This window comes from Anguilla rostrata, chromosome 3 (assembly GCF_018555375.3).
Source record: "Anguilla rostrata isolate EN2019 chromosome 3, ASM1855537v3, whole genome shotgun sequence".
Classification (NCBI taxonomy): Eukaryota; Metazoa; Chordata; class Actinopteri; order Anguilliformes; family Anguillidae; genus Anguilla; species Anguilla rostrata.
In genome coordinates, this window is record NC_057935.1 from 50658873 (window position 1) to 50686614 (window position 27742).

The 27742-nt window shown below is 39.0% G+C and overlaps 2 protein-coding genes across 6 annotated transcripts; one reads left to right on the forward strand and one right to left on the reverse strand.

Moving 5' to 3' along the window:
• Positions 1–586: 586 nt before the first annotated feature.
• LOC135251077 (matrin-3-like) lies at positions 587–16513 on the reverse strand. 5 transcript variants are annotated; one of them, XM_064328104.1, is made up of 21 exons: positions 16357–16512; positions 13775–14675; positions 13224–13285; positions 12785–12823; positions 11246–11343; positions 10998–11044; positions 10648–10764; positions 9215–9340; positions 7959–8102; positions 7522–7646; positions 6780–7344; positions 6395–6518; positions 6125–6144; positions 5876–5998; positions 5496–5624; positions 5283–5405; positions 4882–5012; positions 3748–4111; positions 2469–2625; positions 1156–1271; positions 587–980 (listed from the first exon to the last, which is right to left on the reverse strand). In XM_064328104.1, the coding sequence occupies exons 2-21, from the start codon at positions 14564–14566 to the stop codon at positions 927–929; spliced, it is 3456 nt and encodes a 1151-aa protein (XP_064184174.1). In that variant the 5' UTR covers positions 14567–14675; positions 16357–16512; the 3' UTR covers positions 587–926. The 5 variants fall into 5 exon arrangements, with proteins under 5 accessions (XP_064184174.1, XP_064184170.1, XP_064184172.1 ...); XM_064328100.1 differs by having other exon boundaries at positions 5876–6016; XM_064328102.1 differs by lacking the exons at positions 587–980; positions 1156–1271; positions 2469–2625 and adding an exon at positions 3338–3388 and having other exon boundaries at positions 5876–6016; positions 16357–16513.
• A 1923-nt stretch (positions 16514–18436) lies between these two features.
• LOC135251081 (polyadenylate-binding protein-interacting protein 2-like) lies at positions 18437–23970 on the forward strand. Its single transcript, XM_064328110.1, has 4 exons — positions 18437–18594; positions 20290–20433; positions 21987–22166; positions 22846–23970. Exons 2-4 carry the CDS (start codon positions 20296–20298, stop codon positions 22900–22902), a joined length of 375 nt encoding a protein of 124 aa, XP_064184180.1. The 5' UTR covers positions 18437–18594; positions 20290–20295; the 3' UTR covers positions 22903–23970.
• The last annotated feature ends 3772 nt before the right edge of the window (positions 23971–27742 follow it).

Sequence of the window (27742 nt, forward strand, 5' to 3'; positions counted from 1 at the left end):
CCAGCCTCCAGGATGAACTGACTATGGAGCCCTGATGCGTTGAGATGTTCCATCGTCATTTGTTCAACAAATTCTGAATAGAACAGACGACATAGGGCCTTGGGAACCCCACCCCCACTTCCCCCACACTCACCTGTACCCACATTATTTCATTGTACTTGGATGACAACAAATAAACTGAAATTAGCATTGATATATGAACAACTTGCAGACCCTAGTTGTGAAAATACTGGTCTAAAATGCAATTAATTGACATGGTTACCTTTATTGCCACAACTGATCGCATAAATGCAAGATTCTGCAGTGATCAGTGTAAAAAGTGACATTCACATTCCCATTCCAATCCTTTAGAAAACAGTTTAATTTCAATGTATATTTTCAAAAAAAAAAAAAAAAAAATGTTCAAAAAATTAAACATTTGAGAATGCATTTGAAGGAATACAGTGTAATCTGAGGCAACCATCTTATTTTAATTTTGAAGGGACTCCTTGATATATTGGTCTATTCTTTGATCATTCATTTTACTGGCACATTAAGGAAGTGACAGAACATTGTTTTCACTCTCAAAAACAGAGTATACACAGTGTGAGGTAAATGCTGCATTTTCATGCAAATCAATATTTTAATAAGATCTTAAAAATCACAAGTCCTTTACATAATCAAACATATAAAAATAGTCCAGCTGTGGGCAATAACTAATCCCATTATAAAATGTAAAAAACAATAAAGGCAATGAAGCATTACAAAAAAGTACTCCACATTCTGAGCATTGCCTCATTGGATGAGCATTCTTGGTCAACAGGGACAAACATTACCTGTGCTCATTATATATCAAAGAAAGAGGACTACTATAACAGCATGTGCAACAACACTGGAATTAAACAGTTTCATCATGCTGAACATCTGATTTTAAAAAAAGTAAAATGTCACTGAGGTTTGACCTTCTCCTTTGCTTTCTCCTTTTCTTTCTCCAAATGTTTCTGGGGAAAAAATATACCAGATTCAGTCAAATCACAAACTCAATGCTCTGAAGTACAAACCTTTTTGAATTCAATTGTCGGTAACTAACCGATTACTTGTCTTAGATCTACATTTTGTGTGTGAACTGTTCCTTTGAATTTATTATAAACTTGTACTTAAATAAGAAAAGTATACCTTCAGTTTGTGATAGTGAGACAGGCTGCTGCAATGAACCTTTTTCGCAGTTTCTTCCTTAGAGTAGAACAGGAAGCAAACTTTGCAGTAGTAGCCCATCTTTACATATTCCACACCTGAAATTTCACAGTGAAACAACATTAAAACATTGTAACAACAATTTAGTATCTGGCCCTTGTTCATTGCCCACATTTTTAAAATGTAACTAGTGAAAAACTAATATAACCTTCCCAAAAGTAAAATTTGGCGTGTGAAGTTTTGAATCTGCATTTGCAGATCGATAGACGTGTACATTCTGTGATGTAAGTTTGCTTTTTTATTTTTTTTATTTTGAGAATCTCTCAGAAACTCACAAATGAGTCTTAGAAAAGCAACATGAACATAAATGGTGATCCATATCGTGAATATATCCTAAAATATATCCCCAAAAAATTGTGATGATATTATGGCAGTATCGCCAATCACCAATATGTGGAACATAATGTAAATAAAGAGTTACAAAACAAATAATTAATTGCTTATCAGTTTAGTATTACATTCCAGTTTTGATTAGGCTAATCGGCTATAAAACTTGTTGAAATACTTGCTAATTTGTTTGAAAGTAATGGCTTTAGGTAGCTAGCTCCTTAGCCAAATTTGGGAGAATTATACTGAGATTACTACATAGAGATGACAGACTTTACTCATCCACAACACTGGCTAGTTCTCAAAACAGTAAGTAAGACTTGGAATTTTACCACGATTACACCAGTAAAAAAGCTAATGAATAAAAATCTAAAATCAGTGGTTGGTTGAGGCTTTCAGAATATGTAGAATCAATAATTGACTTCACATAACAATTACAGTATAACTTCTGGCTATATTCTGTAATTCAGACAAACATGTTAAAGCAGAAGTTGTGATATGTATTGCAACATCTTGACTGTGATCCTTTATCTAGGAAGATGTTAAAAACATAGGAAATGTACTTCAAGAGTATGTATGCTCATATGCCAGTTCTGGTTGAATGATGTATGCACTATGTCTGCAAATTTCCATGATTCAGGGTCGTCTTGTCAATTATATTCAAAGATAAACCAAGAAAAGATGACGAGGAGCAAAGTGGACAATAATAGGGAAAAAGATTGAAGGATTTCTAGGCCAGTAAATTTCATGTCCACAAGTTACTCAAAATCTCAAACCATGGGAAAAGAGTTATATTCCAAAACATGTTGGATATGTAAAACATAGGCAAATTTTTACAAAGAAACAAGAACAGGAATGTTCCAGGCTGCAGAGCGTTTTCCTGAATGAGGAACATGAGCCAGTCTTACCCACAGGGTTGTTGGGCTGGTAGGGCCCCAGAGGGAGAGAGGTGGGCGCTGGTTTCTTCTCAGCCTGTGGCTTGGTGCTGGGCGTCCCCTTGCTCCCACAGCTCTTCTCACTCGCTCCGCCGCAGGGGGGCGTTCCTGCTGCTTCGCTTCCACAATCCTGGAAGAGCCCAAGGCCAGTAAACAATTTCTTCAGAACAGCACCAAAATGCCATCTTGTAAACTGGCTGTCAACTTGGAATACCTTCATCAAAAGCTCTACAGGAGATAGGTTTATGCCTCAGGATCCAATGATGTATTCTTCTAATTTCTGAGACGTCATGTATAATATTAAGTTTGATTTATTATTCAAATGACTTGTGACTGAGGGTAAGGAAGAGAGGCAAAAAATACAAATGTTTGGAAAACTGCTTAGAAAAATATTGAGACCGTGACAAACCCAACACACACATAGCCAAACTCAACGGGACAGAAGGGCAGGCAGATACACGAAAGGCAAGATAAACCAGTAAAAATTAAAATTATCTTAGCATGGCAGTTGATGCAATTTCAAAATTTGAATATGCATATTTAATCCACTCATATTTAATCTGTACTGTTCCCATAGTGAACAGACAGTCAATCACACATGGTGGGAAAGGTCTTAGCTTGCACCAAAAGTGCAAGTCTGGACAGACCATTAATGTACTACAGTCAGGCAAATATTGCCAAAAAACCCTGCTTCTTTTTCATAACATTCACTTATGTGGAAGTTTACTGCAAAATACAAATGTAAACATATTAATGCTATAATTCCTTCAATCAGTTTACAAACAGAAGGTACATGTCAAACAGGATTATATGATAAAAAAAGACCTACAGACACATATTTATCACCATTATCTATCCTAGGGGGGCACTCCTGCTGCCTTGCTTCCACAATCCTGGAAGAGCCCAAGGCCAATGAACGATTTCATCAGTACAGCACCAAAATGCCATCATGTAAACCAGCCCTCAACTTGGAAAAAAGGAACATTTAAATGACAGTGTCTGTTAATCTGGTAGGTTGCTTATTCAGGAGGTTATTTAAGAGTTTACTGCAATATATAAATGTAAATAAATGAATGCTAAAATTCCTTCAATCTATTTACACACAGAAAACAAATGTCAGGGAACACAGATAAATATACAGGATATGAAAGACCTACAGACACATATTTATCACCATTATCAATCCTAGACAGTCCTTTCAATAAATCCTCCCATCTCCCTCCCTCAGAACCAGGCGGTGCATCCAGCTCACCCCGTCTGTGTCCTTCTTTTGGGTATCCACACTGTCGGAGGGCTGGCTGATTGTGACGTTTTCATTTTCTGTCTTCAGCACCAACTCTTCCTGTTCACAAGGTGTCTCAGACGTCCCCTTCTCCTCCTCTTCTTGCTGCTGCTCCCCATTGCTGTTGGGTTCCTCTGAGGCTGCCTTCTCCTCCTCATTAATGCTGCTGCTGGGCTCTGCTGGGGTGGTCTTCTCTTCCCTGACGCAGACCTTCTTAGTTGGAGGTTCTTCCTCCTTCCCAACCTTGTTTTTGGCCGTAGAGTCTTCCTCAGCACCACTGTGCTCCCTCTTGGGTGGTCTCTCCTCCTCAGGCTCTGGAGAGGGTGGCCTGAGCCTGGAGGAGCACAGCTCGTCATGAGTCTACTGCCACGCCCACAAGCAAACCAGCTAGCACACAAGCAGGCAATTCCGTTCATGGAGAGCTTGTGCATACAAAGCTTTTGGTTTCCACCGATTACCTCACCCAATTAGTAAATAAACAGTGGCATATAGTAACATTGATTCAGTGGTAGATAACTTTACAGTAAAAAGCTTCATCCACAGACACAAAATGGTCATTAACTGTTATTCATGTATTTATCAATAAATGTAACTAAATTATCAACAAGGGTTCCAATTTTTCAAAAGCAGTTCTCTCACCTATATTTCAGTCACCACTCAGCATAAGGTCAGTATAGCCATCTTGGATTTCACGTTAGATAATTATCACATCATACCTCCCCAGGCCTCCACACTGTTAAATCAATTGTCATGTAATAAATGACTGTTCCCCCACTATCCCATCCTGCATTTGGTGAGGTTATTAGAACCACAGACATGGCCATGGCATATTTCTGTAGCACGGTGCTATTTTGCTGTTTGTTTAACCTGTGTAATTCCATTCTGTAAGACATGTTGATCTTGCTTGGTGTGTGCATATGAGCCACTAAAATGCAGCCACTTGAATTTTCCAGGGGACCCTAGACATGTCAAATAAATACCCAAGCTAATTAAATAATGAAGATAAATGTATGCTAACTATAAAACCAACCCTTGCATGTTCTGCACAAGTGCTAATTAATGCACTGAAAAAATTTTTTAAAAAAGGAAGTCATCAAAACTTACCCATATTTTAGCTGTTTGTATTTTCGGCTCACATAAACAGTCAACTGTTTGCCTTCAAACTTTGGTGGGTTCTCCCTGTAGGCATTAGCCATTCGCTCAGTGCCTTCTCTACTTTCCATTTCAATGAAACACTACAGAATACAGAAAACATTACATTATGTTTCTCAGTTGTGATAAACAGCAGCAGCACAGCATCTATCATCTATAATGACAGCATCTATCAGCACACCAATTTTGGGTAAAAAAAACATTTTAAAGCTTTGTGGTAATGTGCCAGCAGGCTAGGAGCTACTTTAGCTATTTTTATGGCCATATAGCTACTCTAGCTATGTTTATGGTATCTTCACATTTTGACCAAATATAAATAAATCTATTCAATTTTATGAAAAATTGATAATTACCTCATTACGAGACCGATTGAGGAAATAGCGTCGCACTTTTCCAAAAGGCTCAGCAATTTTCAAGAACGAGCCATCGGAACCTTTGAATGGCGGAATCTGTCCAATATAAAGCACTCGTCCACTCTGTAAGACAGTATGAACCAGTTATCTTTCTGGCAGAAATAAGTACATGAAAGCATCGTCACATACCTGAATTATGTTTTGAGGACATACCTGGATTGTTGAATAAGCTTGTGAATGGTGTATTTTCACAGGTCTTCCACACACTTCTGGTGTAATATTTGCATTGTAGAATGCCACCATCGATCTAGCCTCCTCTTCAGAGGACAGTTCCAAAAAAGCCTTTTTTTGGGGGAAATCAGAGCAATGTATTACTATGCAGGTTATATAAATATGAACTATAATTATAACAATTTAAGTAATTATTTCAATAATTAATAAATAAATTGTGCAGTGTTTCCAACTGTTCAAAAACAGATATGACTTGTTCAGTGTCCTAAAGCACTGAGAAACCCAAGACAGATCCACAGGGGAATCGCACTGTTTTGGGGCTTGAAAAACAGAAGGTGAGCAGACCTTGTATTGGAGCATACCTCAGGTCTGGCATCAAGTACTAGATGTCGAACCACCTTTCCAAAAGGTTTGGCAAGGTTAAGGATTTCTTGAAGAAAGCTGTGGCCCCGTCTAAATCCCACAACATTAACAACCTTCCGTCCCTGGAAAAAAGTTTCTGCCTTAAAATTATCAGGTTACAGTGAAAAGGAATAATGTGTCAGTTAAACAAATATTGGAATGCATGCAAATACAAGGCAAAAGTCATAACTAATAAAATGTGAACAAACCCCATCGTTCTTTGTATTTCCTGAAAAAGAGAAAAGAAAACATTTGACAATATTGAACAGAATACAATAAATCCCAACTCATGATCTGGATAGTTTACAAGGTAACGCAAAGTAACTTAATAGCCCAATTAAAATAGATTAAGAAAAGCAAGAGAAGTGGGAAATAGCTTTTCATTTTTGTACACCATTTTCAAAAGCAATAAGAAACTCCCATGGGAGTTGTAATTAATTTCAACAGAATTAAATAAATCATAAATTAACTAGAAGCACCTGAATACGAGTCCCCAGATTTTGACTGGAGTTCAAGTCTATCGGCATCTTCTTCCTCTGCCACCTCATCCACTGTCACAAAATCTTCCATGTTCTCTGGGAAATCCTGCTCCATAGGCATATTCTATTGAAAACAGATACAGTCTGCATCTTTTTGACCAGCTAACGGAGGTCATCGCTAGGTAACTTATGGGGAACGTTATGCCACAAAACATGTAAATGCCAGTATTCAAATTTATGTAAGCTGGTTATGTCAGATAATCAGGAGGCCCAAAAACGCAATCAAACTTCTTAACAAAAATCAAAACGACTCATGTTAAAAGGAGACCATATCACCAAATAACAAAATAATTGAGGGAATAATGTCTTTCTTTGGGTAACTTACCTGGTCCTGCTCTGGCTCCTCATTAGGGATTTCTGTGCTTTCAGTTGGCTCCGTAGAGGGCAAGTTTTCCTGTGTTCCCACCTCTTCTGCAGGGATTTCACCTTCAGCCTGTGCGGTCTCAGCCTGTGATGGGGGCCCCTCTGCGATGGCTTCCTTAGACCCCGCTGTGGGAGGAACTTCACAGGTCTCTTCCACAGTGTCTTGAGTCTCATCGAGATCAGGAACAGGCTCCTCTTGCTGGGTGGAGGACTCTTCTGGTTCAATCATGGCCTCATCTTGGATCTCAGCCTGTTCTGCTTCTTGTGTTTCAGCAGCTTCATCATAGTCCCCTTCATCAGCTTCAACCACACCAGATATCTCTTCTCCAGAGCATTCCTCAAGCACTGCGCTGTCCCCAGCTGCTGGATCCTCCTCTTTCGTAGCGCTCTCCGGCTTGCTTTTGGAGCTCCTCTCACCGGTGGACTCAGATCTCTGTTTTTTTGGAGATCCTTTCCTGCTAGTGGTGCTGCTCTTTCTGTTTGTGTCCTCTCTCTCTTTCCCTGGAATCTGTCTGGAGGGATTCACTCTGAGAGAATGATAAGAATTATATTTTCACTGGCTGATAAACCTAATGTATGATTTCAGCACATTGAGTACTCAAAGAAACTAAATGTCTTTGGCATGCCCTCAGAACACAGACCTCCTAAATGAAACTTATTATTGAGACCCTCATGTCATTCACATTTCACCCTGTCCCACTCACATTAAAGTCTTGTACTTTTCACAGATGTTCAGCCGGATGTCCCTGCCTTTGATAGTGAGAGGATGTAGAGTGTAATACTTCACCATCATCTCAGCATCCTCTGGGGTTCCAAGCTGTACAAATGCCTGTGAGCAGAGATTTTAAGAAGCTGTAGTAACAACTCATTGAGGCAAGTGATATTTAATGGCTTATCGAACTGCCAGAATTATGATGCTGTGTATTGCTAATTAATTTAATTCCAGTTCCAATCTGTTATTACAAATATAACCTCCACAAGACTGAATGCTTGGTATAGCCAACTTTTCTAAAACCCTGCTTGAATATGAAGTCCTAGTGGCTTTAGAAACTGCGGATGTAATTGACTTAAGACAGGACAGATTATTTACTGTATTTAATTTACAACAGGACCGACATTCTGTTCTGAGAGGGGATCTCACCTCGTCGTTTAAAAACAGGTATTTCTCCACATTTCCAAAACGGCGAGCAACAGTCAGAAGCTCTGATTTCTTCTCTCTCTCTCTTGGCAGGTTGGAAAAGAAAACCACCTGACTTTGCCTGCCTTTACCATCTCTGTTGCCTTTCTGTGGAAAACAGAAAAATACATATTTTTAAATATAAATACATAAATTTTTTTTTCCAATTTGCCAATTCAAGATCCATAATTCTTATTTTAAATGTTTCCGCACAATTTCTCCCTAATTTGGAGAAAGCCAATAAAATTTAACCCAACCCTGCTTCACTTTTCCTTAACTTACTCCATGAATCCCCTTAATTTTGAGCTATCCCTTACTCCCATAACCATTTTGGAACCAACATATTTCCAATGCTGCGGTAGATTTTTTTAGATTCGTAAATCACATGGTTTTTCCTGAGAGAAATTTTTGGCATGCGCCAAAAGAAAGTTTTCAAGCGGCAAAGCAGAAACTAGAAATGCCGCCTCACAGCTGTATGCCTCCACGAACCAGTATCCAGTTTGGATATAAAATGTCATCACTTCATCATTTAATCCTATTAGACATTTGTGTGACTTTGTCATAATAAGCGTATGAATTCTTGAGTTATGGCCAAAAACGTGTTTTGTGAGGTCACAGTGACCTTGACCTTTGACCTTTGCCCACCAAAATCTAATCAGTTCATCCTTGAGTCCAAGTGGACGTTTGTGCCAAATTTGAAGAAATTCCCTCAAGGAGTTCCTGAGATATCGCGTTCACGAGAATCGGGACTGACGGAAGGACAGATGGACGGGAGGACGGACAGCCCGAAAACATAATGCCTCCGGCCACGGCTGCGCTGTCGCAGAGGCATAAAAAGGGAAGGCGAAGGTATGCCGAGAGAAAGCAGACGCAAGGCAGACAATCCCATAATGCGTTCATTAATTATATTTTACTCCTTTATCATATTTTAATTCTTACAAGGTCAGGTCTGGCTTTTTCCCTATGTGCTGAAGTGGGTCAGACCCATGTCATTTTAACCCACCTTAACCCTAACCTTATGTCTTTACACAGACATCGATACCGGGTCAGCTCCACCAATTACCCAGTATTTATGCTCTGTGTAAAGACAGCTTTGGAAACTAGCCCATGCAGACTTAACAGTCATCATCCAAACCAAAGAATGGGAAAGAGACCAATATTTTCACTTCTCCATGACAATATTATCACATAAACTTTTGTCACATAAAAGTCCATTTTACCTCAATTGTTATAAGTTCCTGTGATAAATAGATAGTGATTTCTTTTCCATGCATCACTGCTGGTTTCCTCTGGTAGAAATTTGCCATAGCCAATGCCTCTTCATGAGTTTCCATCTCCAAGAAAGCCTGGAGGACAGAGAACCCCAATGTAGGAAAAAATGTGGTTTTATGGCAGCATCATTCAAATGAGTAGTATGGTAGAGTCCTGGTAGCAGAGTTCACAATCATCTTTTGTTGCGTTAAACAGATTAAAAGGAATGAATGTCATGGATGAACACAAACGCCAGACACAATTAAAGGTCCAGGAAACTAGATTCAAATTGCGGTTATATTCCCCAGAATGAAAACAGATTTCCTTAATATTTCTTTCAAATTTTTAACCCAAATATACCCATTAAATTGTAATAAAGACTATTAGATTATTGCGACCTGTTCAGCAGATAATGACAGGGTGAGCGAGTATCCATGCACTCATTAATACTATTTAATTATCACTAGCTACCAGTAGGTCTACTTACTGACCCATCACGTGTTTGTTCTGCGACCACTGGTAGAGTCACTAGCAGCAACAGTTGGGAGGGAGGCATGCACCGGCACTAGCTTTATTAGCAAAGCTGTATTGATTTTGTAGATAGTTGGTGAAGTCCTCCTCGTGAAAATGGGCACAACAAATATTAACTGTTGCGGTTTAAGAAGCGCCCGTGGGCCTCCAGAAATGAAAATAATTTATTGTGGGTCTCCTCATTTTTTCGGTAAAAGAAAAAAGCGTATTGGTTTTTCTGCATCCAGAGAAGGCACAATGCTTAGGCATTTCCAACTGAGATCACCCACACAAAAGCTGGCAAGGGCATCATTTGCATATTGCAAGTAGAAAGGATTTCACCGGTCATTCAGTTTTAGTGATGTACATTGTATCCAGCTAACCCCACCCACTGAAAACCTGGTGTTTAGCCGAGGGGGAAAGCAAGCCAATCTTGGTACAGGCTTTTCAGTTCACAGATTCACAGATGTCAAGTTTCCTGTACCTTTAAGAGTTTGTAATAAACACAAAATATATACATTGTGATGGGAAAGTATGTTTAAAACATCCAAGAGCATTTCTACCAAAAAAGAAAGTAGCTGTAAATGTTTTAGTTCAGCTTTTTGAATTGTGTCTTGACTTGACCACCCAAAGCTCTTATTTCAATACCACTGAAGCTTTACAGGGTGTTAATTAAACTGAAAACTTGAAATGAATCTAAAAATATTTTCAAAAAAACTGTGCAGCTGCACTTTACAAGAGCTTGTGACTCAACATGAACAGTGGGTGAAACACTGCTGAAGGTAGATCAACAATATTTTCCACTACTTTAAATCTGGAAACACTGCATACATTCAATATAATAAAACACCACAAAGAAAAGTGAAGGCGTTGCACTGTCCTTAATCCTCACCTTGTTGTTAAGAACCAGATGTTGGCAAACAGTTCCAAATGGTTGGGCCAGAACTAGTAAGCTGTTCAGTGTGAGAGGTTTCCTTTGATACTTTGCCACTACAACTCTGCTTCTGACCTAGCAGCAAAAAAACACATTGCATAGTAACAGAAGCACAACTTCTTTTAAACCAATTCCAGTGTTGAGGTACACACAATCCTTCTTTTATACATTTTGTCCACCAAAGGGTTCAACAAATTCCTGAATAATACAATAATAAGTCAGACATCAGTGAAATTAATCGGATTGATTTAACAAGGTAAAAGCAACAAAAATAAAAAATAAAATCTTTGGACTAAAAAATGAATCACCTTTGGTGTCACTGAAAATGGCTGCTTTTGGTTTGACATACCAGCACCTTAAAAACAAAAAAGAAAGAATGTAATTAAATAATATAATAATTAAGTTATTGATATCAGATCAATTTTCAACGAGGAGCAAGGTTGCCATTATTCAGCAATAAATCTTAAAACCTAAAAAGGCGTAAAGCATCATAACTGATTAGATCCAACAGAAAAGGTGCAGGAGCTGGGTTATAATTTTAGAGAGCATGGGTTACCCCAGTTGGAGCTCATCCCCCCTCTTGGTAGTCCCATGGGTGCAGGGCCCAGGATTCCAGCAGAGCGGTTAGTGCTATCCAGTAGGAGTGCCCCAGACCTACAAAGGAGAGAATCGTCTCATGATCAATCTATTGCCGTGTTAGTCTAACGAGGAATGACACAGGAGAGAATCGCAGAACGTCACAGGGCTGTCACCAAGTTTGCGGTGAAAGACTTACAGCCCTTCCCCCGCCCTGGGTGCGTCGAAGTGTCCCTGAGCAAGACACCTAACCCCTAATTGCTCTGGTGAATGAGAGGCATCAATTGTAAAGCGCTTTGGATAAAAGCGCTATATAAATGCAGTCCATTTACCATTTACCCTTCGATACAGTGGAGTCCAGTTTACGGATGCTTGATTGGCAAAATCAAATGTTTGTTAGCTAGCATCTTTTTTTTTTTTTTTTTTTAAACAACAGTGTTTCATCTAAAAACATTTCCAGCAGCAGTGCATGGGTGCATGACCACAGCCCTGAACCCCAATTACCACCCTCCCCCGGCCAGGGACACATTTGTAAGCTTGTGAGAAGGTCAGGAACTATAGTTATGTTCTGTTCAAAATAATAATTAAATAACTTATGTTTTTTCACAACATGATTTTTTTTGCACCAAATTGCAGACAGTAGTATACACAAGATTATCGCTAAGGATCGGCATTGATAAGCAGTATTGGTATTGATATCGCTATCAATAAAATTATAACGATACCCATCCCTAATCCTTCATGAAAAAAAAACCATGTCAGCAATGTATCTCATTTACTGTAGTTTAATGTTTTTTTCAAAGTGAAGTATATTTCTTTCAAAGAAGAATAGACTAAAATTGATGCATTTCAGTGCACTGGCAAAGACTGTTTGAGAGGGGGAAAGAATTTTGTTTTAGGTCCCCAGGCCACAGACAACCTCTGTTCACCAGGTGATGAAGGATTTTTTTTTAAAAACATACAGTATATAAAATGGCCATGTCTATAATTGCAAACATAAATAAAACCTTTTAACGAAGAGAGAAACACAAAGAAATGTGTCCCATTATCCAAACTGCATAGGCCACATCGTGCAATACCTGAACAAAAAAAAATTAACTTTCGGTGGTCCATCTTGTTTACTTTCTCAAGACTCACGCAACGTGTGTTTATTTTTATTATTTTAGGTTATGTTGTGAATTGTGATTGATTAATCTTTCATGAAGCCCAGAGGATGAAAGTTTCCATCCCTTTATTTAAGCTATGTGTTTAAATAGCTGCCTAAACATTTACTAAACTGACCATTTTAGTGACCATTAATAAAGAAAAGAAATCACTAAAAGTCACACACTTTAGTTTGAATAGTTTGTTGCCATGGTTACTTGCATTACACTAGTCTACTAGCAGGAACTAGGTATAGTGGATTGCAGTTGGCAATAACAGAACCTGGCTTATTGATTAGGGGTTACAGTGAGGTATGGTGCAGTACACCAGTGGGAGAAACCCTAGAGAGAAATAAGGATGGTTTATGTACACTCACGTTCTGCTTGCAGCCATGTGAGGATCCCAGTCTGGATACCTGAAAAATATGGGGAAAGGTGTACATTCAGCCAGATTTTGGGTTGGTTTTGCAAAACATATTAAGTCTAAAATATCATGTATAGTATCACCTACCATTCAAAGGTGGGCCTAAAAAATGATTAGGAAGTAATCTATTTTATCTAGAACACAAACACAAAAATCCTGTGACACATACCATGATTAACTTAATACTAAATACATGGGTCATTCCAACTCCCATTCCAAAGTGCCCTCTAATTACTACTGTGCCTTTGACATAATATGCAAACCCACAGCACCGATGGGGGGACAAATCAACAATTTTTGTCATTTGAAGTTAAATGTACTGTAAAATGTACTGTACTGGTAGGAAATCATTTCTCTGTTAAGATGATGCACAAAAAGAGAAGCAGACTTACATTTGTAGCAGGAGCCTACGGTTTTCCATGTGGCGTACTCCATTACTGTGTTGGGTCCACTCCTACCACAAAGCATGATGCGTGTGACAGTCATTTAACTTTAGGGATTTCATTCTCCCCTTCTATACTTCGCACTTGCATTTAATTTTAAATGACACATGGTTGCCAGCCAATTCACTGATTATTTAATTCATGAAAAGCTTGTCCATGAATAAAACAGAGAAACAATAAAGTATATCAAGTTGTTACAAGTCATTTTTTATCTCAGGGAACCCAATAACAATACTGTCCATGTAATAACTGTTATATTCAAGTGCCACGTGGAAAATGTCAACAACAAAAAAAAAGCAGCTCCCAAACTTCTTCCATAAGCAGAATAATGCTGCAGAAGATGAACCAACACTCAATGATGCAATAAATAAGAGTTTATAAAAGTGAGCATGCATAGATAAAAGAGCCAGTTTATTGCATGGGGAAAGTGTATACCTGTGGCTGTGTATGTGTATGCACATGTGTATGAGTGAGTGCATTACATATGTAAGAGTACTCACCATCGTTGAATGCACATCAAAATCACAAAGAGAGCACACATGTGGGAACATATGAGGCATGACTCCCAAGAAGTCCTGCACTTTGCCTTGGGAGGGAGAGCCCATCCTTTTCTGCAGAAAGCCACTGTCAGATGCCGGGGAGGGACCCATCCCAAGGCCGCCGTAGCGGTCACGGGAAAGCTCTGAATATGGGCGGTCTCTGCTCATCCCACCACTGCTGTTCTCGCCATAGTCTATACGTTTGTAGCCTCGAGATGGGCCCTCCTGCATGGAACCATAGCCATAGTCCATTTGCTGGCCACGGGCCGAGACTTGCCCACCGGAAGAGCCCATGCGGCCAGCCGGCATATCCTCCCAGTCATCACGAGATGATCTGTACGAGTGCTCAGGAGAGATGGGGGGCAGGTCCCTGGAGCTGCCACTCATGCGCCGATTGGCCTCCATCTTGCGGTTCTTCAGTTGCATGATAAGCTGTGGCAAAGTCTCTATACCGATATTTTCTTCAGGGATTTGGGCCAGTGCATCAATGTCAGTGGGAGAGAGTCCCAGGCTGTCAAAGAGTTTCATAGTGTTGGTCACATGGCCACTTCCACGAGGGGGCAGCTGGGAGTCGCGGTTCTTGCTGACCCCACTGCCCAGACCTGAGGACATGCCGTAAGAGGGCCGGGAAGAGGTGCCATAGAGGGGGCGCTGATCATTCATGCTGAAATTAAGAGTCTCGGCAGCAGCCAGGAGCCCCCGGCCCACAGCAAAGCCTTTATGAGCACCGTCAGAGGGGTTCTTCTGGTACATTGCCGCACAAAGGGTGTGCAATTACTTAGTGGTGAACGGCACAAGAACAGCTTAAAGCTGAAAATTTACAAAGGCTCCAAGGAGAAAGCTGGGAAAGTCTGTGGTACTTCTAAGAATGAAAGAAAAACTCAATTTAGCCAATGGAAACTCCTCTTCTGTTACAGCATGAAATTTCTCAGCAGAAACAATCATTTAGTCAAGACCCAAAATATGTCCAATATGGTTATCAAGAAAGCTGAACATGAACAGAATAATCAGCAATTTTAATAACAAGATGCAAACCTGTAAAGCAGCCAATTACAAACATCTTGACAGTCAAGAGATATATGCATATTTTAGTGAAGAATTTGCCAAAAGCAACGAATGTGACTAATGAAGAAAAGCAGCAGTTGGAAGCCTGGTTCAAACTGATGTCTACAAAGGTGAGTGTATTGAATATAATGTCCTGGAATTTATGTCCAGAAAGAGAGAGGATATTGCACCAGAATAAAACAGTTCTACCAGGATAAAGTGACCAAATCACGACATACCAAATTGTAAGCCTTTGGAATAAAATCACTAAAAACAAGATAAGACGCAATGCAAAGAAAATCAATAAATATTTCAATAAACATCAACTAAATATGGTCAGAATATGTCATTAAATGTGGCATCATCGGGCCTATAGAAAGAATCGGGCAAAATGATTAAGAAAGTTATAATCAGAACGATAACGTGAAGCTAATTTACACTTCAACCAAGCTGAAAGAACAAGCAAGAAAAGATGGAAGGAATGCATGTTATGATCCCGGTTAATAGCTTAAAAGCAAATCAATGAAGTCTATACAATGAAGCACAAGCAAACTGCCATCTGACAGTTTGCAAATTCCCGTGAGCTAACTAACAGCAGCAATTCGCTTGCAAAAGGATTGTGGATTGCTTTGTTATCGGTACCAACAAAGATAAAATTAAATTAAAATATTATATATATATATATATCATATATATCATATATATATATATATATATATGTGTGTGTGTGTGTGTGTGTATAATATATACACACACATACATACACATGTGTATACAAGCAGCTAAATGTGACATTAAAGCAATGATTAAAACATAATGGCCTTTCATTAACCTCAGCGTTACTGACAACCAAACAGAACACAAAAACGCGAGCTAGCGACAGCCCCATGTTGATTTCAAAGTACCTGCTTCCAGCTATTTTAGATAGTTAGACTAACGTTAGCTAACTGGTAGCGTTAAGTAAGCATAAACAGATGCTTGTACATTTCCTGAAAAATTGTACAGGTGAAATACGCTATTTGGCTAGACGACCTTAACATTCTGCAAGAGCAGAACGAAAAAATCCTTACCTTCGTCTATATGAAAAGCTTTAGCACATTTAATGTGGACTTACAAATTACTAGTCAGCTACACTATGAATGAGACATTAGCATACGACTTGACAGATTGCTGTGCTTGTAACTATATAACCATATCTTACAGAAACAGCGACCTACCAAACTAATGTAAGCTGCGATGCGCACTCACAGTAGTAAGCATGCTATGAAAATAGTGACCTAAATTTAAACAGGTGGACTGGAAACTCTTGTAACGTTACGATCCTCGTAAAACAGGCCTCGGTCCACATAGTTAGCTATGTTTAAAGCTAATTTGCTAAGCTAGCTGCACACCGATGTGCACGAAAACGTCTTCAAAAGCGTCAGAGTATACAAACAGCACAGCCTAGCAAATGTAAATGTGTTAGTATAATTCTGAACTGCCTGCAAATTGCTACCTACCTTGCAACCACACAGTCGTGAGCTGTTTTATCTGCTGTAAAGCGCGCTTTAGAACGGCGCTATTACTCTCCTTCTTTGGTGCCGTTTAAGGGTGGTTGTAAAACAAGGGGTGCATTACCGCTACCCACCGATTGGAGTGTGAATTGAGGAGGATTACAGATTACTTCGGGTTCTCAAAAAAAAAATAAAAAATAATAATAATTCTGTGAATGAACCCTGTGGCTTTCAATTACAGTACGAAAAATGTCGTGCTGATATCCCTAATAGAATTTTTCCTCGTAGAGTAAAGTTCCTCCCCTATCTCCTGCAAACTTGTTCTCAATATTTATCTCTCCCATATTTGCTACAATTATTAATGACATGGGAAACAGTTTCTACTTCTCCACAAAAAACACACCTACGTGATTTGTGCTTCTTAATAGTACACAGTGTGCTATTAAATCCTGTGTGACACATCATGTCTCCCCCTCCAGCCCTTGTACTCTCAACCAGTGGGTTAATTACAAATAAATGCCAACCCTTACTTTCTCTGTTCCACTCATCCTGCCATCTCTTTTTAAAATGACTTTTGATTGACCCTTTAGCTCCTGACTTACTAGTTCTGACCACAGTCTGCATTTCCCCTGACTTCAAAGCCCGTTTAACACACATATCTACCATCTCATTGCCAAGTACTGCTACATGAGCAGGTATCCATACAAATTTAACAGATAATCCCGGTCGCTGAGCTCTAAATAAAGAGTTTTTATGTAAATTTAGAGTTTTACAATGGTTTCCTTGATAGACAAAATAAGATATTTGTCTACTGTCTCTTGATCTTCCTGGTCTTCTCTTGTTAACATTACTGCCCATCAGTGTGCACAGAACACTGCACCTGGAAATCTTAAGATTCTTTGTCACAGTGTTTACTTGGCCCCACACATCAAAGCCTAGCTCCTCTTTCTTTGCCATATTTTTTGCAACTAGTGCCTATTTTACTTGCACTGCAGGCCAAAAGTATTACACTACCTGGGGTTTTAAAAAGCGTAAGGTAGATAAGATTTCACTCAATTTAATTACCCCTCCACCTTCTTCCCACCCCTCCATCTCCCACATTGCAAAATAATTGGATAAACTTCCAATAATTAATTTAATTGTAAAGCCAAAGGAGGCTATTTCAAGGAGTCATGTCTAAGATTACTTTTAAGTAAAATTATTACTTTATTGTATTATTGTAGGTAGCAATTTTAACAAATGTTTATACTTTGCTTTGTTATTCAATAAATGTGCATATACTAACTGCATTCTTCTCTGCCTAAAGTAAAAATAATAATAATTTTAAAAAACTACAGGTGGCCTAATTAATTTGGCCTGTACTGTATATATATATAGATTTTAGATCCCTTGTATCTTATTTTTATTTTATTCCTGCTTAATGTTTCATTATGATTTGCCACTTTTGTTAACTATTATTGCCTCACTTGTTTTATTTTTTCTTTTTAAGCACTTTCATTTGCATGTTTGTATGAAGGGCGCTATATAAATAAAGATAATTATATATGGATTTGTCAACAGCTACTTCATGTCCTCTCTGTAATCCCCCAGAAATTATCATATGAAGAAACACTTGGAATAGATGGCAACACAATCATGGATGGAATGCAGTGCCACTGTAATGTATAGGCCATGAGACTTGTACAGGTGAAGCTGGACATTAGGCTTGTGATTCCCTGCAAATTCCTGTTGCAGTTTTATTGAAAACACGATACAGCTATATGAGTATTTCCAATACCTTCCACTCTCTGATTTATTTTATTTAGAAACACTTCACCCTAAAGAACACGGGCAATGTTTTTTTTTTTCACATAACCAACATAATTCTGTGTGTTTTGTGATCCAAAATACGATTCCAAGATGTAGGCTTCTTTAAAAAAAAGTTATGCTAATTTGGCATATATTTTATGCTATGTTATATTGCTTTTTCTTAGGGCCGGCAATCCTATGCACTGCCATTGTCAAAAGTACAAATAATAATCGCACATAGCATGTAATAAATTATTATAAACAGAGGCGCAATGGTAGGCCACGCGTTTGCGCAGGAGGCGTTAAAGCACAGAAAACGGAAGTGCCCCAGTTTGCGTGGCGAAGGAAAGTAATCAAAACAAAGACGTGTAGCGGCCATTACACCTGAAGTGTACCAGCTACTGACGTTAAGTATTCTCCCAAGTTCTTCGAGAGCAGCACGATTCACATTCGTCGGTAAGAAATCACACATTCGCACGCTCACACATTCAGCTAGGTATAGTAGAATGTAGATAAATGCTGACGGAGTCAGATGTTTCGCCAAGCTTTTTGATAACGTTAGCTTAGCTATTGGCAGCTTCAAGCTTGCTGGCAAGTGCCCGTGAGGCCGTAGCTATCACAAAAATGGCAGATGCCAAAGCCTACTAGCTTGATTGTTATATAAATAACATGAGTTTGACGGCGTAGGAAATAATAAAGTTGCTAGTTGGTTAAACGGTACTTCAGCAAAAAAGGTTAATTTGGAAGCTTGATACACCAACATAAGTGTATGCCGACGAAGTCTGTTTTAGGTCATTGTTGATGGTAAATTTAGCTAGCAAGCTAGCCTGCCTTTTGGTACTAACCTAAGATTAGCAAAACATCCGGATACTCCCTCTTTGTAGGGCAGTAGCTAAGTAGGTTAATGGTTCACTCGCTAGATAGCTGCATGATTAAAGTTCCTGCAGAATGCCTTTTCTTTAATAGAGCAATTCAAGTGTAACTTAATTAACGGTACTATACTTAACGCTAAACCAATGCCAACTAATTGCTGACTAACTGCTACTAACAACCTGCTAGCATTCGTCGTCAGTGACATTCCTACACTGAAAAAAAATGTGTCATGGATTAAACCAAATATAGGTGTAACACATTGAAGTAGATTTAGGTTCATAATCCAATGAAACCTTTTTTCCCCCGCGTGTAGCCAACGGCACCTGACCACAAAAAGTAAACTGATTACTCTTCAGTTTTTCCTTACATATCGCACTAATGCATGAGCATCACGGTCATCGAATGTGCACTTTCAACTACGATTTTCGACCCAATTTACTGATGTCTTTCCCAAAGATCTAAATGCAGATGTCACTGTTCCTATTGAAACACTAGCCAAGTGAGCAGGCTTTGTGACTGAAACTCCCGTCACCCGTGCCCCAATAATAAACAATTTTTCAAGTAACTTACATCTTTTCCTCTTGCCATCTTGGTCAAAAATTGAGGTCAACTGTACCTGCTGAGGATTTTTATGCATGCCATAGAGCATGATCAGATGTTAATTGCTTAATTGGAGCATACCTGTATGGAAGCACCTGCATTCGTTATGTTTCTCCACTCATTGGTTTTTCCTTTAATTTGTCATCTGCTTGCATCTCTAAAATCAAAATCTAAAATATTTACTACTTGCCAAGCAATGATTTCAGATATTTATTTGTAAACAGATGTTGACTAATTTGTCAACTATGTTACTGACAAAAATGCAAGTGTAATGTACTTTGAATACATGTTGAAGTTCATATAATATCTGGTTCAAGTAATTTAGAACAGTATGTTGTGATTTACAGTTTTGTTCATATGCATTCCATTATTCAAGATGTTGAATAGCATTTCAAGATTTCCTTAGATAAAAGAATAGGCTATATCATGCAGGCCCCTTTTTAAACACTGATAAACACTTGCTGCCACAATGTCTAATAGTGTAAGGAGATACAATTATTTAACAGTTAGTGATGCTTGGTATGATGTAGCTAATGGCTCCAAGACAGTTGGAGCGCCAGACTAAGTCTAAGTCTAACTTAATCATGTATTTCAGATATTGTTCCCTTGTTGCTGATGCAACACTTCAATCACTCTTCCCTGGCATTTTTTTTGAAATATCAGTTTTCTGTCTTTAAGGGTAAAATGAAGGACCCCGGGCGCAGCAGCAACACTCCCAACATAATCAACAATGATGTCATCATCAGTGGCCAGTTCCACAATGACGACAACCCTTTTGCTGAGTACATGTGGATGGAGAATGAAGAGGAATTCAACCGACAGGTAGGCCGCTCTGTAACCTCTACAATGTGTTCCTGCTTAAAGCATTAACATTCGTTAAGGTATGTTTCCACTTCTCCAGAGTACTATCTATCCACCCAGATAGTTTTGCTGAAATTTCATGACCTCAACGGGTCCCTTGCTTTGGTGACCTCAAAGCACCAAATATTTTTTTTAAAACTCAGCAAAAGCCTCATAATGCCATGGTTACTCACGAGCAACCACAGAGCTTAATTTGTGTACGGTTTCATTGAAAACTACTTTCTACAAAGTATTGCACCTGTGTATATCTGCGCCTAGTCTCAACCAAAGCATGCCAGTATTTTGAGCACAGTGTCAACATGGTTAAAACAATGTTGAAACTAGGGATGGGTACAAGTAATGGATTGAGCGATCACTCATCGGATACGTGCCTACTCAGTCTCTCATTCAGGCTATGTAGTAGCCTTCTAAATAAAAGCCAGGTTGTAAACTACTAATGGGTTGGTAATCTTCGACGCATACTTCAGTCAACTGACTCCACAGGAGTTTGAACAATGTTGAGTTTCGTAAATTTATTAAAAGTAAAAATTGTCTAGACCCGAAGCAGATAACAAAAATATTCAAGCCCCAAACCTTTTGTGTGAAACAAAGAACATTCCAATATGGTCGAAAAACCATGTGCTCACCAATCCCATCCACCTCTTCCCTAAGCACTTCCTATATGCTACCTGGCTAGAGGTGGTCATTTCAAAATAAAAGTACATACAAGAATAATGGTTCCAACAGGCTATGTGTGTACTAATGTGAACTTGGCTCCATTTATTAATTTATTTTACAGTAACTTTTGTAAGAAAAGAAATGCATTAAGTGGAGGATATTTTGTTTATCTAATATGAACAGAATAAAGCAATGAAATATTTTGAAACGCGTGTTTTGATTGTAATGATTTTTGTTGGTGAGCCGCTGTGTAAGCAGCATAATGTCTGATTGGCACAGTTTGAATGCCCTGTGCTGAGGGAAATTGCCTGAGGCGAATTTACTACCTCCTGAAATGTAATGAAAACATGCATTTAAAAACATGCGATTCCATTGCAAAGGAAACATTAGCCTACTTAAGTATTCTAGCAAGTATCCCATACCCTATAGGCCACCACTTAGTCTACGATAAAAAGGCGTTAGCTATCTCAGCCATGTTAACTATAATTAAAATTCAGTTTGGTTTCACAGTATGTGTGTGTTTTTTTTTTGTTTTGTTTTTATATCTAAGAAATTTTGTATATAATTCCATGATTGCACCCACATTACAATCTAATATGCATAGTTATCTTAGCCAGTAAAGGTAGTTTTAGATGCTATTTACGATAAGTAATTTATGGAAAAAAATATACATATATACGCAATGCTGTAGATTTCAGAATATTTTCCCTACTCATTGGACTTATTTGAGCACATTCATGTGCTCTTTGTTGATTTGTTTATCGATGCCTTCCGATGACCTCACATGCTTTGCACAATTAATCAGATGGTGTTCTGCACCGGATTGCAGATGACAGCTTCAAGTTTATTTGTTCCAGATTGAGGAAGAGCTGTTGGAGGAGGAGTTCATCGAGCGCTGCTTTCAGGAGATGTTGGAGGAAGAGGAGGAATACGAGTGGTTTATTCCAGCAAGGGATCTGCCACAGACCATAAACCAGCTGCAGGACCAGCTCAATGGATTGGCCATTGGCGATGGAAACATCACAGATGAGCTTGTGGTTAGTTATTACCTGGAGCACGGCCGCGTTAGCTCAACAGTATCAAACGACGAGTTTTGAACCTTTTTATGTCTGTCTTTTCAAAACCAATCTCAGTGCCATTTCACAAGTGGACTAGAATGACATGGGCTCAAAATTAAGACATTCGCACACACAATGCAATTTACATCCAACAGATATCAACATAAGACGCCTCATTCTGTTGGTAATTTTGAGACATGCATGCCTTTTCTGCTTTTATGGCTGTAGACCTTACTAAATTATAACAAGTCCTAAAAATTTGGACATTCTGATGATGAATAGTCATTTGACTTAACATTGGGGTGACACAATGCTAACGTATAAATCAGGCTAGCTTCTCAAAGTCTGAATAATACCATCATCCTAAATGAACATGATAACAATGGGGGACCATTATGTCCAACATCAGTGCACACAGGCAGCAGATTGTAATGCCAACAGCAGCAGGTCAAAATATTATTTTGATAAGTTCAGCTGATAAAAGATAACTTGGACCAATGTATTGTGTTTTTACATTACGACTTTTATTCTGCAATCAATCAGTTCTTTATTTCTGCACTTATTTGTTTGATTTCAGTTTTATGATTGCATAGCCAAGAGAAGTTGTGCCAGTCAACTGGGTTCATGTGAAATTGATTATCGTCTTTTATTTTTCCAGGTCAACAGTAACTTGAACCCCAACGCAAAAGAATTTGTTCCTGGTGTTAAGTACTGAATATCAGCATCTCGGTGGATGTAGCACATCTCCACACTGTGAAGCCAGTATTAGAAGAATCATTGTGGATGCTTTTTTTGTCACTGTGTTACACTTTTATTGCATCGCCAAAGTTTTCATTAAGTCTTGCATGCTGAAGTGCTGAGAATGTTACATATAAAGCCTTTTATTTTTGAAACCCTTATTGGTGTTTTCATACCAGTGCTTAGAGGCACCAGTCCAGGAGGGCAATACTCATTCAAACCTTGGGGAACTTTCATTGTAGTCGTTGCCTTAATGTTAGCTATTTTCATGATGCACTGTTCATTGCCGAATTTATTTTGAGGTTAATTCTTTGTGATGTTCATATTTCAAATAGTTACGTAAAAGGCTCACTGCAAGTGCAGAATGTTTCATTGTGGAATATGTAGAAAAGGGAAGTTAAAATTCTCAGCCATTCCTTCTTTTCAAGTGTTTAATGTGTATGTTGCTAGAACATGCATATTTACAAATATTGTTTCTTGAACCTGCCCCCCATTTCAGATTTCTCAAATTTAGTTACAAATTTAACATTTTATTTAGAATGTTTTAATGAATGCAAGTTCTGAAAACATTTAAATATGCCTTTGTCGTTTTCATGTTCATCATCCCTGTAAAACATAAGGCCAGTTTTCTTATGTTTAAATCTAATCTGAAATGGATGGTTTTTGCCTGGACTTTATGAGCACGTCTAATCAAGTCATATTTTGTCCTCCCCAGTCATACCTGCTGCCTGTTTTTATTTGTCTCATTTTAAATTTGAAAGGTGTGTTCGGTATTGGGGATTGTTTTGGTATATTCTTGTCCATTTTTTGAACCTCTTTTGTTTTCATATCAAACACTAATGTTGGCAAGTCTGCAGAACAGCACTTATTTTCTTTGGCCAGCCTTTGTTTCTCCTTACACAGAACATGGTATTTGACACTGCCTCATGTGTTAAATGTGAATAGTGTTGAAAAAAACAAAACGCACAAAAAAAGAATAAAATGAAAATATTGTAAAAAATATATTTTTTCAAAAATATTTAAAAATAAACATTGGTGGAATAGATTTTGTGTCTGTGCTTGCTTACCCCCTTTCCTCATCCCACCTTTGTTCTCTTGGGACCTGTGCTGCGCGTTATTGTGCTAATAGCTTACAGTGTGAACCTCTGCACACGTTGCATCAGACCCCTAATTCATTACATGCTGTTTTGAATGTGCCGTGTTTCTACACTGCAAGAGGCACACCAATGTGTTTACTTATTAACTTATGAGTGAACTTACGAGAATTGCTTGGATGTTGCGCATTCAGCTATTAAAGGTATTGCTGTTAATAGCAGAGAAATCAGTTTGGTCATATGTTGCATTACATCAATAATTTGCATGTATTGAAACTTGTTAAAAGTCAAATGATAATGTCATGTATGTATATAACAAGGCTAGATGAACAGTAAAATAGATGCATCAATGAATTCCTACACAAAGCGGCAATGTGTCAATCGATGTATAGTCATTACAAAGAATGTATAGTCATAAAATGATTGGAGTGTGTGCCAGAGTTTTGGAGAGTTGAAAGAGTAAAAAGTAAGTTTTCTTCTGTTGTGTGAAGGCAGTGGGTGCACAGCTGGTAAACAGTAATGAGTTGATCAAAAAGGAAATGAACGTAAATATGTAGGATTCCATGGTCAAGAGAAAGAGTCCAGGGCTCGGGTGATTGGCTGATGTGATCTCAGCAGTTGAGATATGTTGACATCTATAAGGGGAGAGAAGTTGGAAAGAGAATGTAGATCAGAGGAGGAAAGTGGGTGGGCAGAATTATACAGTATGGTCGAGGAGAGTGCTGTGATGCCTAGGGGAGGGCTGTGATGTCATATAAAAGTGACAGTGAAGGAAACTAAAGCAAAGCAGCGTCATCATCACAGAATCAACAATTGGAGATGTGAATTGCTGTATTGAAATGGAGTGCGCTATAATCATTGGTAGCATACTTGCAATATACCTTCCAAAAGATTCAAACATTAGAAATAATGTCTCTATGGGAGATTCACTTTTTTGGGAGATGTATGTTTTGTGTTACACTACTTACTGCTGTGTAATTGTAGTAATTCAGATAAAGTACTACAGCAAAACCCCTCTGTGTGGGCAGGTGTGTTCAGTTTCATAACCATCTCTCCATTCTGCCAGAAATGCTAAGATTGACAAAGGTAGAAAAATGATCCAGTACCTTCTCATTTACTACTCATTTTAGTTTGATACTACTCATTTTAGAAATGAGTAGTGTCACTGATAATTCATCCATTTGAGATTAAATAACCAGAGTCAGCTGTCCTTACAGTTTCTTTTGCAGCTGTTTGCCAAATTTCATGGCCACTAGATGGCGCTCATGTCCATATTTTAAAGTAGCAAGGAGCGATCTGAAGAACTCCCTCAACAGTTCTGCAGAAATCTCTGGTAGATGCACTATTCAAAAATGTTGTATTTTGTATTTTGTTTGTATGTGGACTGAAGAAATATGTGTATGAAATTGGTGAGAGGCATATTAGTCCACCAATACTGCAACACAACTTCTTCCATTAAAATAAACTATGTTTATTATATAAATGTTCACTTTCTGAGACAAAATTTTCTCTTCCAGTTAATGATTTCATATAATTAGTGGCTGACCCCCAACGTATCCGTCTTCTTTCTGTTGAAGCAACAGTGAGTTCAGCTGCACATTAGCAACCATTGCTAGGCAAACAAGAGACAGGTTATACAAAAGCCACAGAGGGTGATGAAATTAGTCGGTGCGCAACTCGTGGATGGTTCTTATTTTCAGAATACCATGCCCTTTACCCCACAAGGCCCTGTGCACTAAATCCATGTCTCTGGCATAAAGGGGAGCACAATGATCTGGTCGCCTGGGGAAATGGTAATGTCGGGCAGGCTGGAAGGGAAGAGAAAGAGGGGACAGGGTGTGGGTTCCAGAAGTAGTCTGAAAAGGGCCCTTCCAGCAATGCACTTTGAAGGCCAGTTTTAGAGGCAGTTCCTTTGACTGCACGTATAAAGGCGGTAGCGGTGGCGTGCCATAGATCAGACTGTCTCTCCATTGTTGCCCCCCAAGCAGGTCAGATACCCCCAGACTGAGGCCTGCATGCTGATGAGATGGGGCAGATGTCCACAGAACCTTCATGCGTTTATTGAAGGAATTCTGAACAGAAGCAGCCAGGCCCAACCGAGGGTCCTTGGGGACTTCCTCTTCTTCTCCATGCCACATTCTGACAGAGAGACGACGGAATGCTCATGTCATTAACCTTGATATCAAAAAGGAAGGACGGGAGAGTGTACAGATGTCACTACTGAACAAGTTCATGGCCCTCAGGTCCCAAAGCAGAATCATCCCAAGATGCAACCAGTGATGCAGCCTAAGTGCACTGTTCTCATGTCATTAGATTCTCTTCTTTGTTTACTACGCCTGTGTGCAATACACAAATTATCATTAACGTTATAAATGAGACTTTGCATGGTGTATTTCATAACATCAATGTTCACATTACAGAAAATGGAAGATTCTGTACATTGTTCACCATACCTGTGCATACTTCTCTCATGCCTCCCACCCCACCTTTTTTTTGCAGCTTGCAACATTTCCACTATCATCTATCTATCTATCTATCTATCTGGCTAGCTAGCTAGCTAGCTAGCTAACTATTTATCTAGCCTGTATAGCCTGTTTGCAAAATCAGTTTCTCTGAATTGTCCATGTGATAGTAAAGGTTCCTGGCTACAGAGGGGAACAAACAATTAGAGGGCTCCACTAGAGCCACATGGAGTCATTTGACAGGGGCCTCACTGTTGGACATTTTTACCCACTAGGAACACTTGATTCTTTTCAGAGTGCAATGAGTGTCCAGACAAGGGCTCGACCAAATTGAAAGACAAAAATTAAGGACAAAACCCAAATTCTGCCATTCTAATTCCCAGAAAAACACAAAGGTGAGCCTCTGTTCCTCCAGCCTGGTTCCCTGGGTTACGGCCCTGTGAGTAGTGAGCTAATCTTTTCTGAAGTGTCACTACGTGCCTCAATAATGGGTCGAGGCAGTTTGGTATACCGGAGTGATGTAAAAGTGTTCCCTTGGTCCCCTCTGCTTCACACCTGCTTCCCGTTCCATGGGCGAGGGAGATTATGCCCATGCCAGCGTAGAGTTGTGTTGCAGTGCCGCCATTGTCGCCACGTAATTGCAGTTGCATAGCCAGTCAGTGTCTTTTCATTAGTTGGTGGTCTAACCCCTTTAGTGGCAACACCTAATGCAAGTGCGGTGCCATTGTCTCTCATCTCCTTTTGTCCCGCTGCATTCTTTCAAGTGGTTCCCTTTTATATCTGGAATTGTTAAAATCTAGCATGGAGGTCTTGTTTTAACAAGGAAAGAATAATAAACTCTGCAAAGGGCTCTTGGGTCACCGGGAGTAGAAATAATGCAGCACAAGCGGCATCAACCTGTTCATTTTATCGGTGTACTGCAATTAGCAGAAACAACATTTAAATAAGCCAGTCAAATCAAGCCCTGCAGGTCGATCGATCGCCCGCCAAATTTGTCTATACCAAAAAAGAAATGACCTGGAACAGCAGTACATCATTTTCAAATACAAAAAACTCTACTCCCTCGCAAAAAATACTTCAACTAATTTTAAATGCAAGCAGAATGCTCTGCTACAATAATCAGATGAGGAATAAAAAAAGAGACATTCTTTTGGCCAACTCAGTATGCTGAAAATTCAAAGATATTAACAAATCATGAAAGGCCTTTCATTTTAACTGGTCTCAACACAACCCTGATTCAGTTTTTAGTGAAAATATGCAC

Bases quoted from the DNA above. Each gene is read 5' to 3' on its own strand.
- LOC135251077 (XM_064328100.1), bottom strand. From the start codon at position 14,566: ATGTACCAGAAGAACCCCTCTGACGGTGCTCATAAAGGCTTTGCTGTG. The intron at 13,286-13,774 runs GTGAGTACTCTT...GCTTTGTGGTAG, and splicing joins TTGATGTGCATTCAACGATG to GAGTGGACCCAACACAGTAA. The intron at 2,626-3,747 runs GTGAGCTGGATG...GGGCTCTTCCAG, and splicing joins AAAAGAAGGACACAGACGGG to GATTGTGGAAGCGAAGCAGC.
- LOC135251081 (XM_064328110.1), top strand. From the start codon at position 20,296: ATGAAGGACCCCGGGCGCAGCAGCAACACTCCCAACATAATCAACAAT. The intron at 20,434-21,986 runs GTAGGCCGCTCT...TATTTGTTCCAG, and splicing joins AAGAGGAATTCAACCGACAG to ATTGAGGAAGAGCTGTTGGA. The intron at 22,167-22,845 runs GTTAGTTATTAC...TTATTTTTCCAG, and splicing joins ACATCACAGATGAGCTTGTG to GTCAACAGTAACTTGAACCC.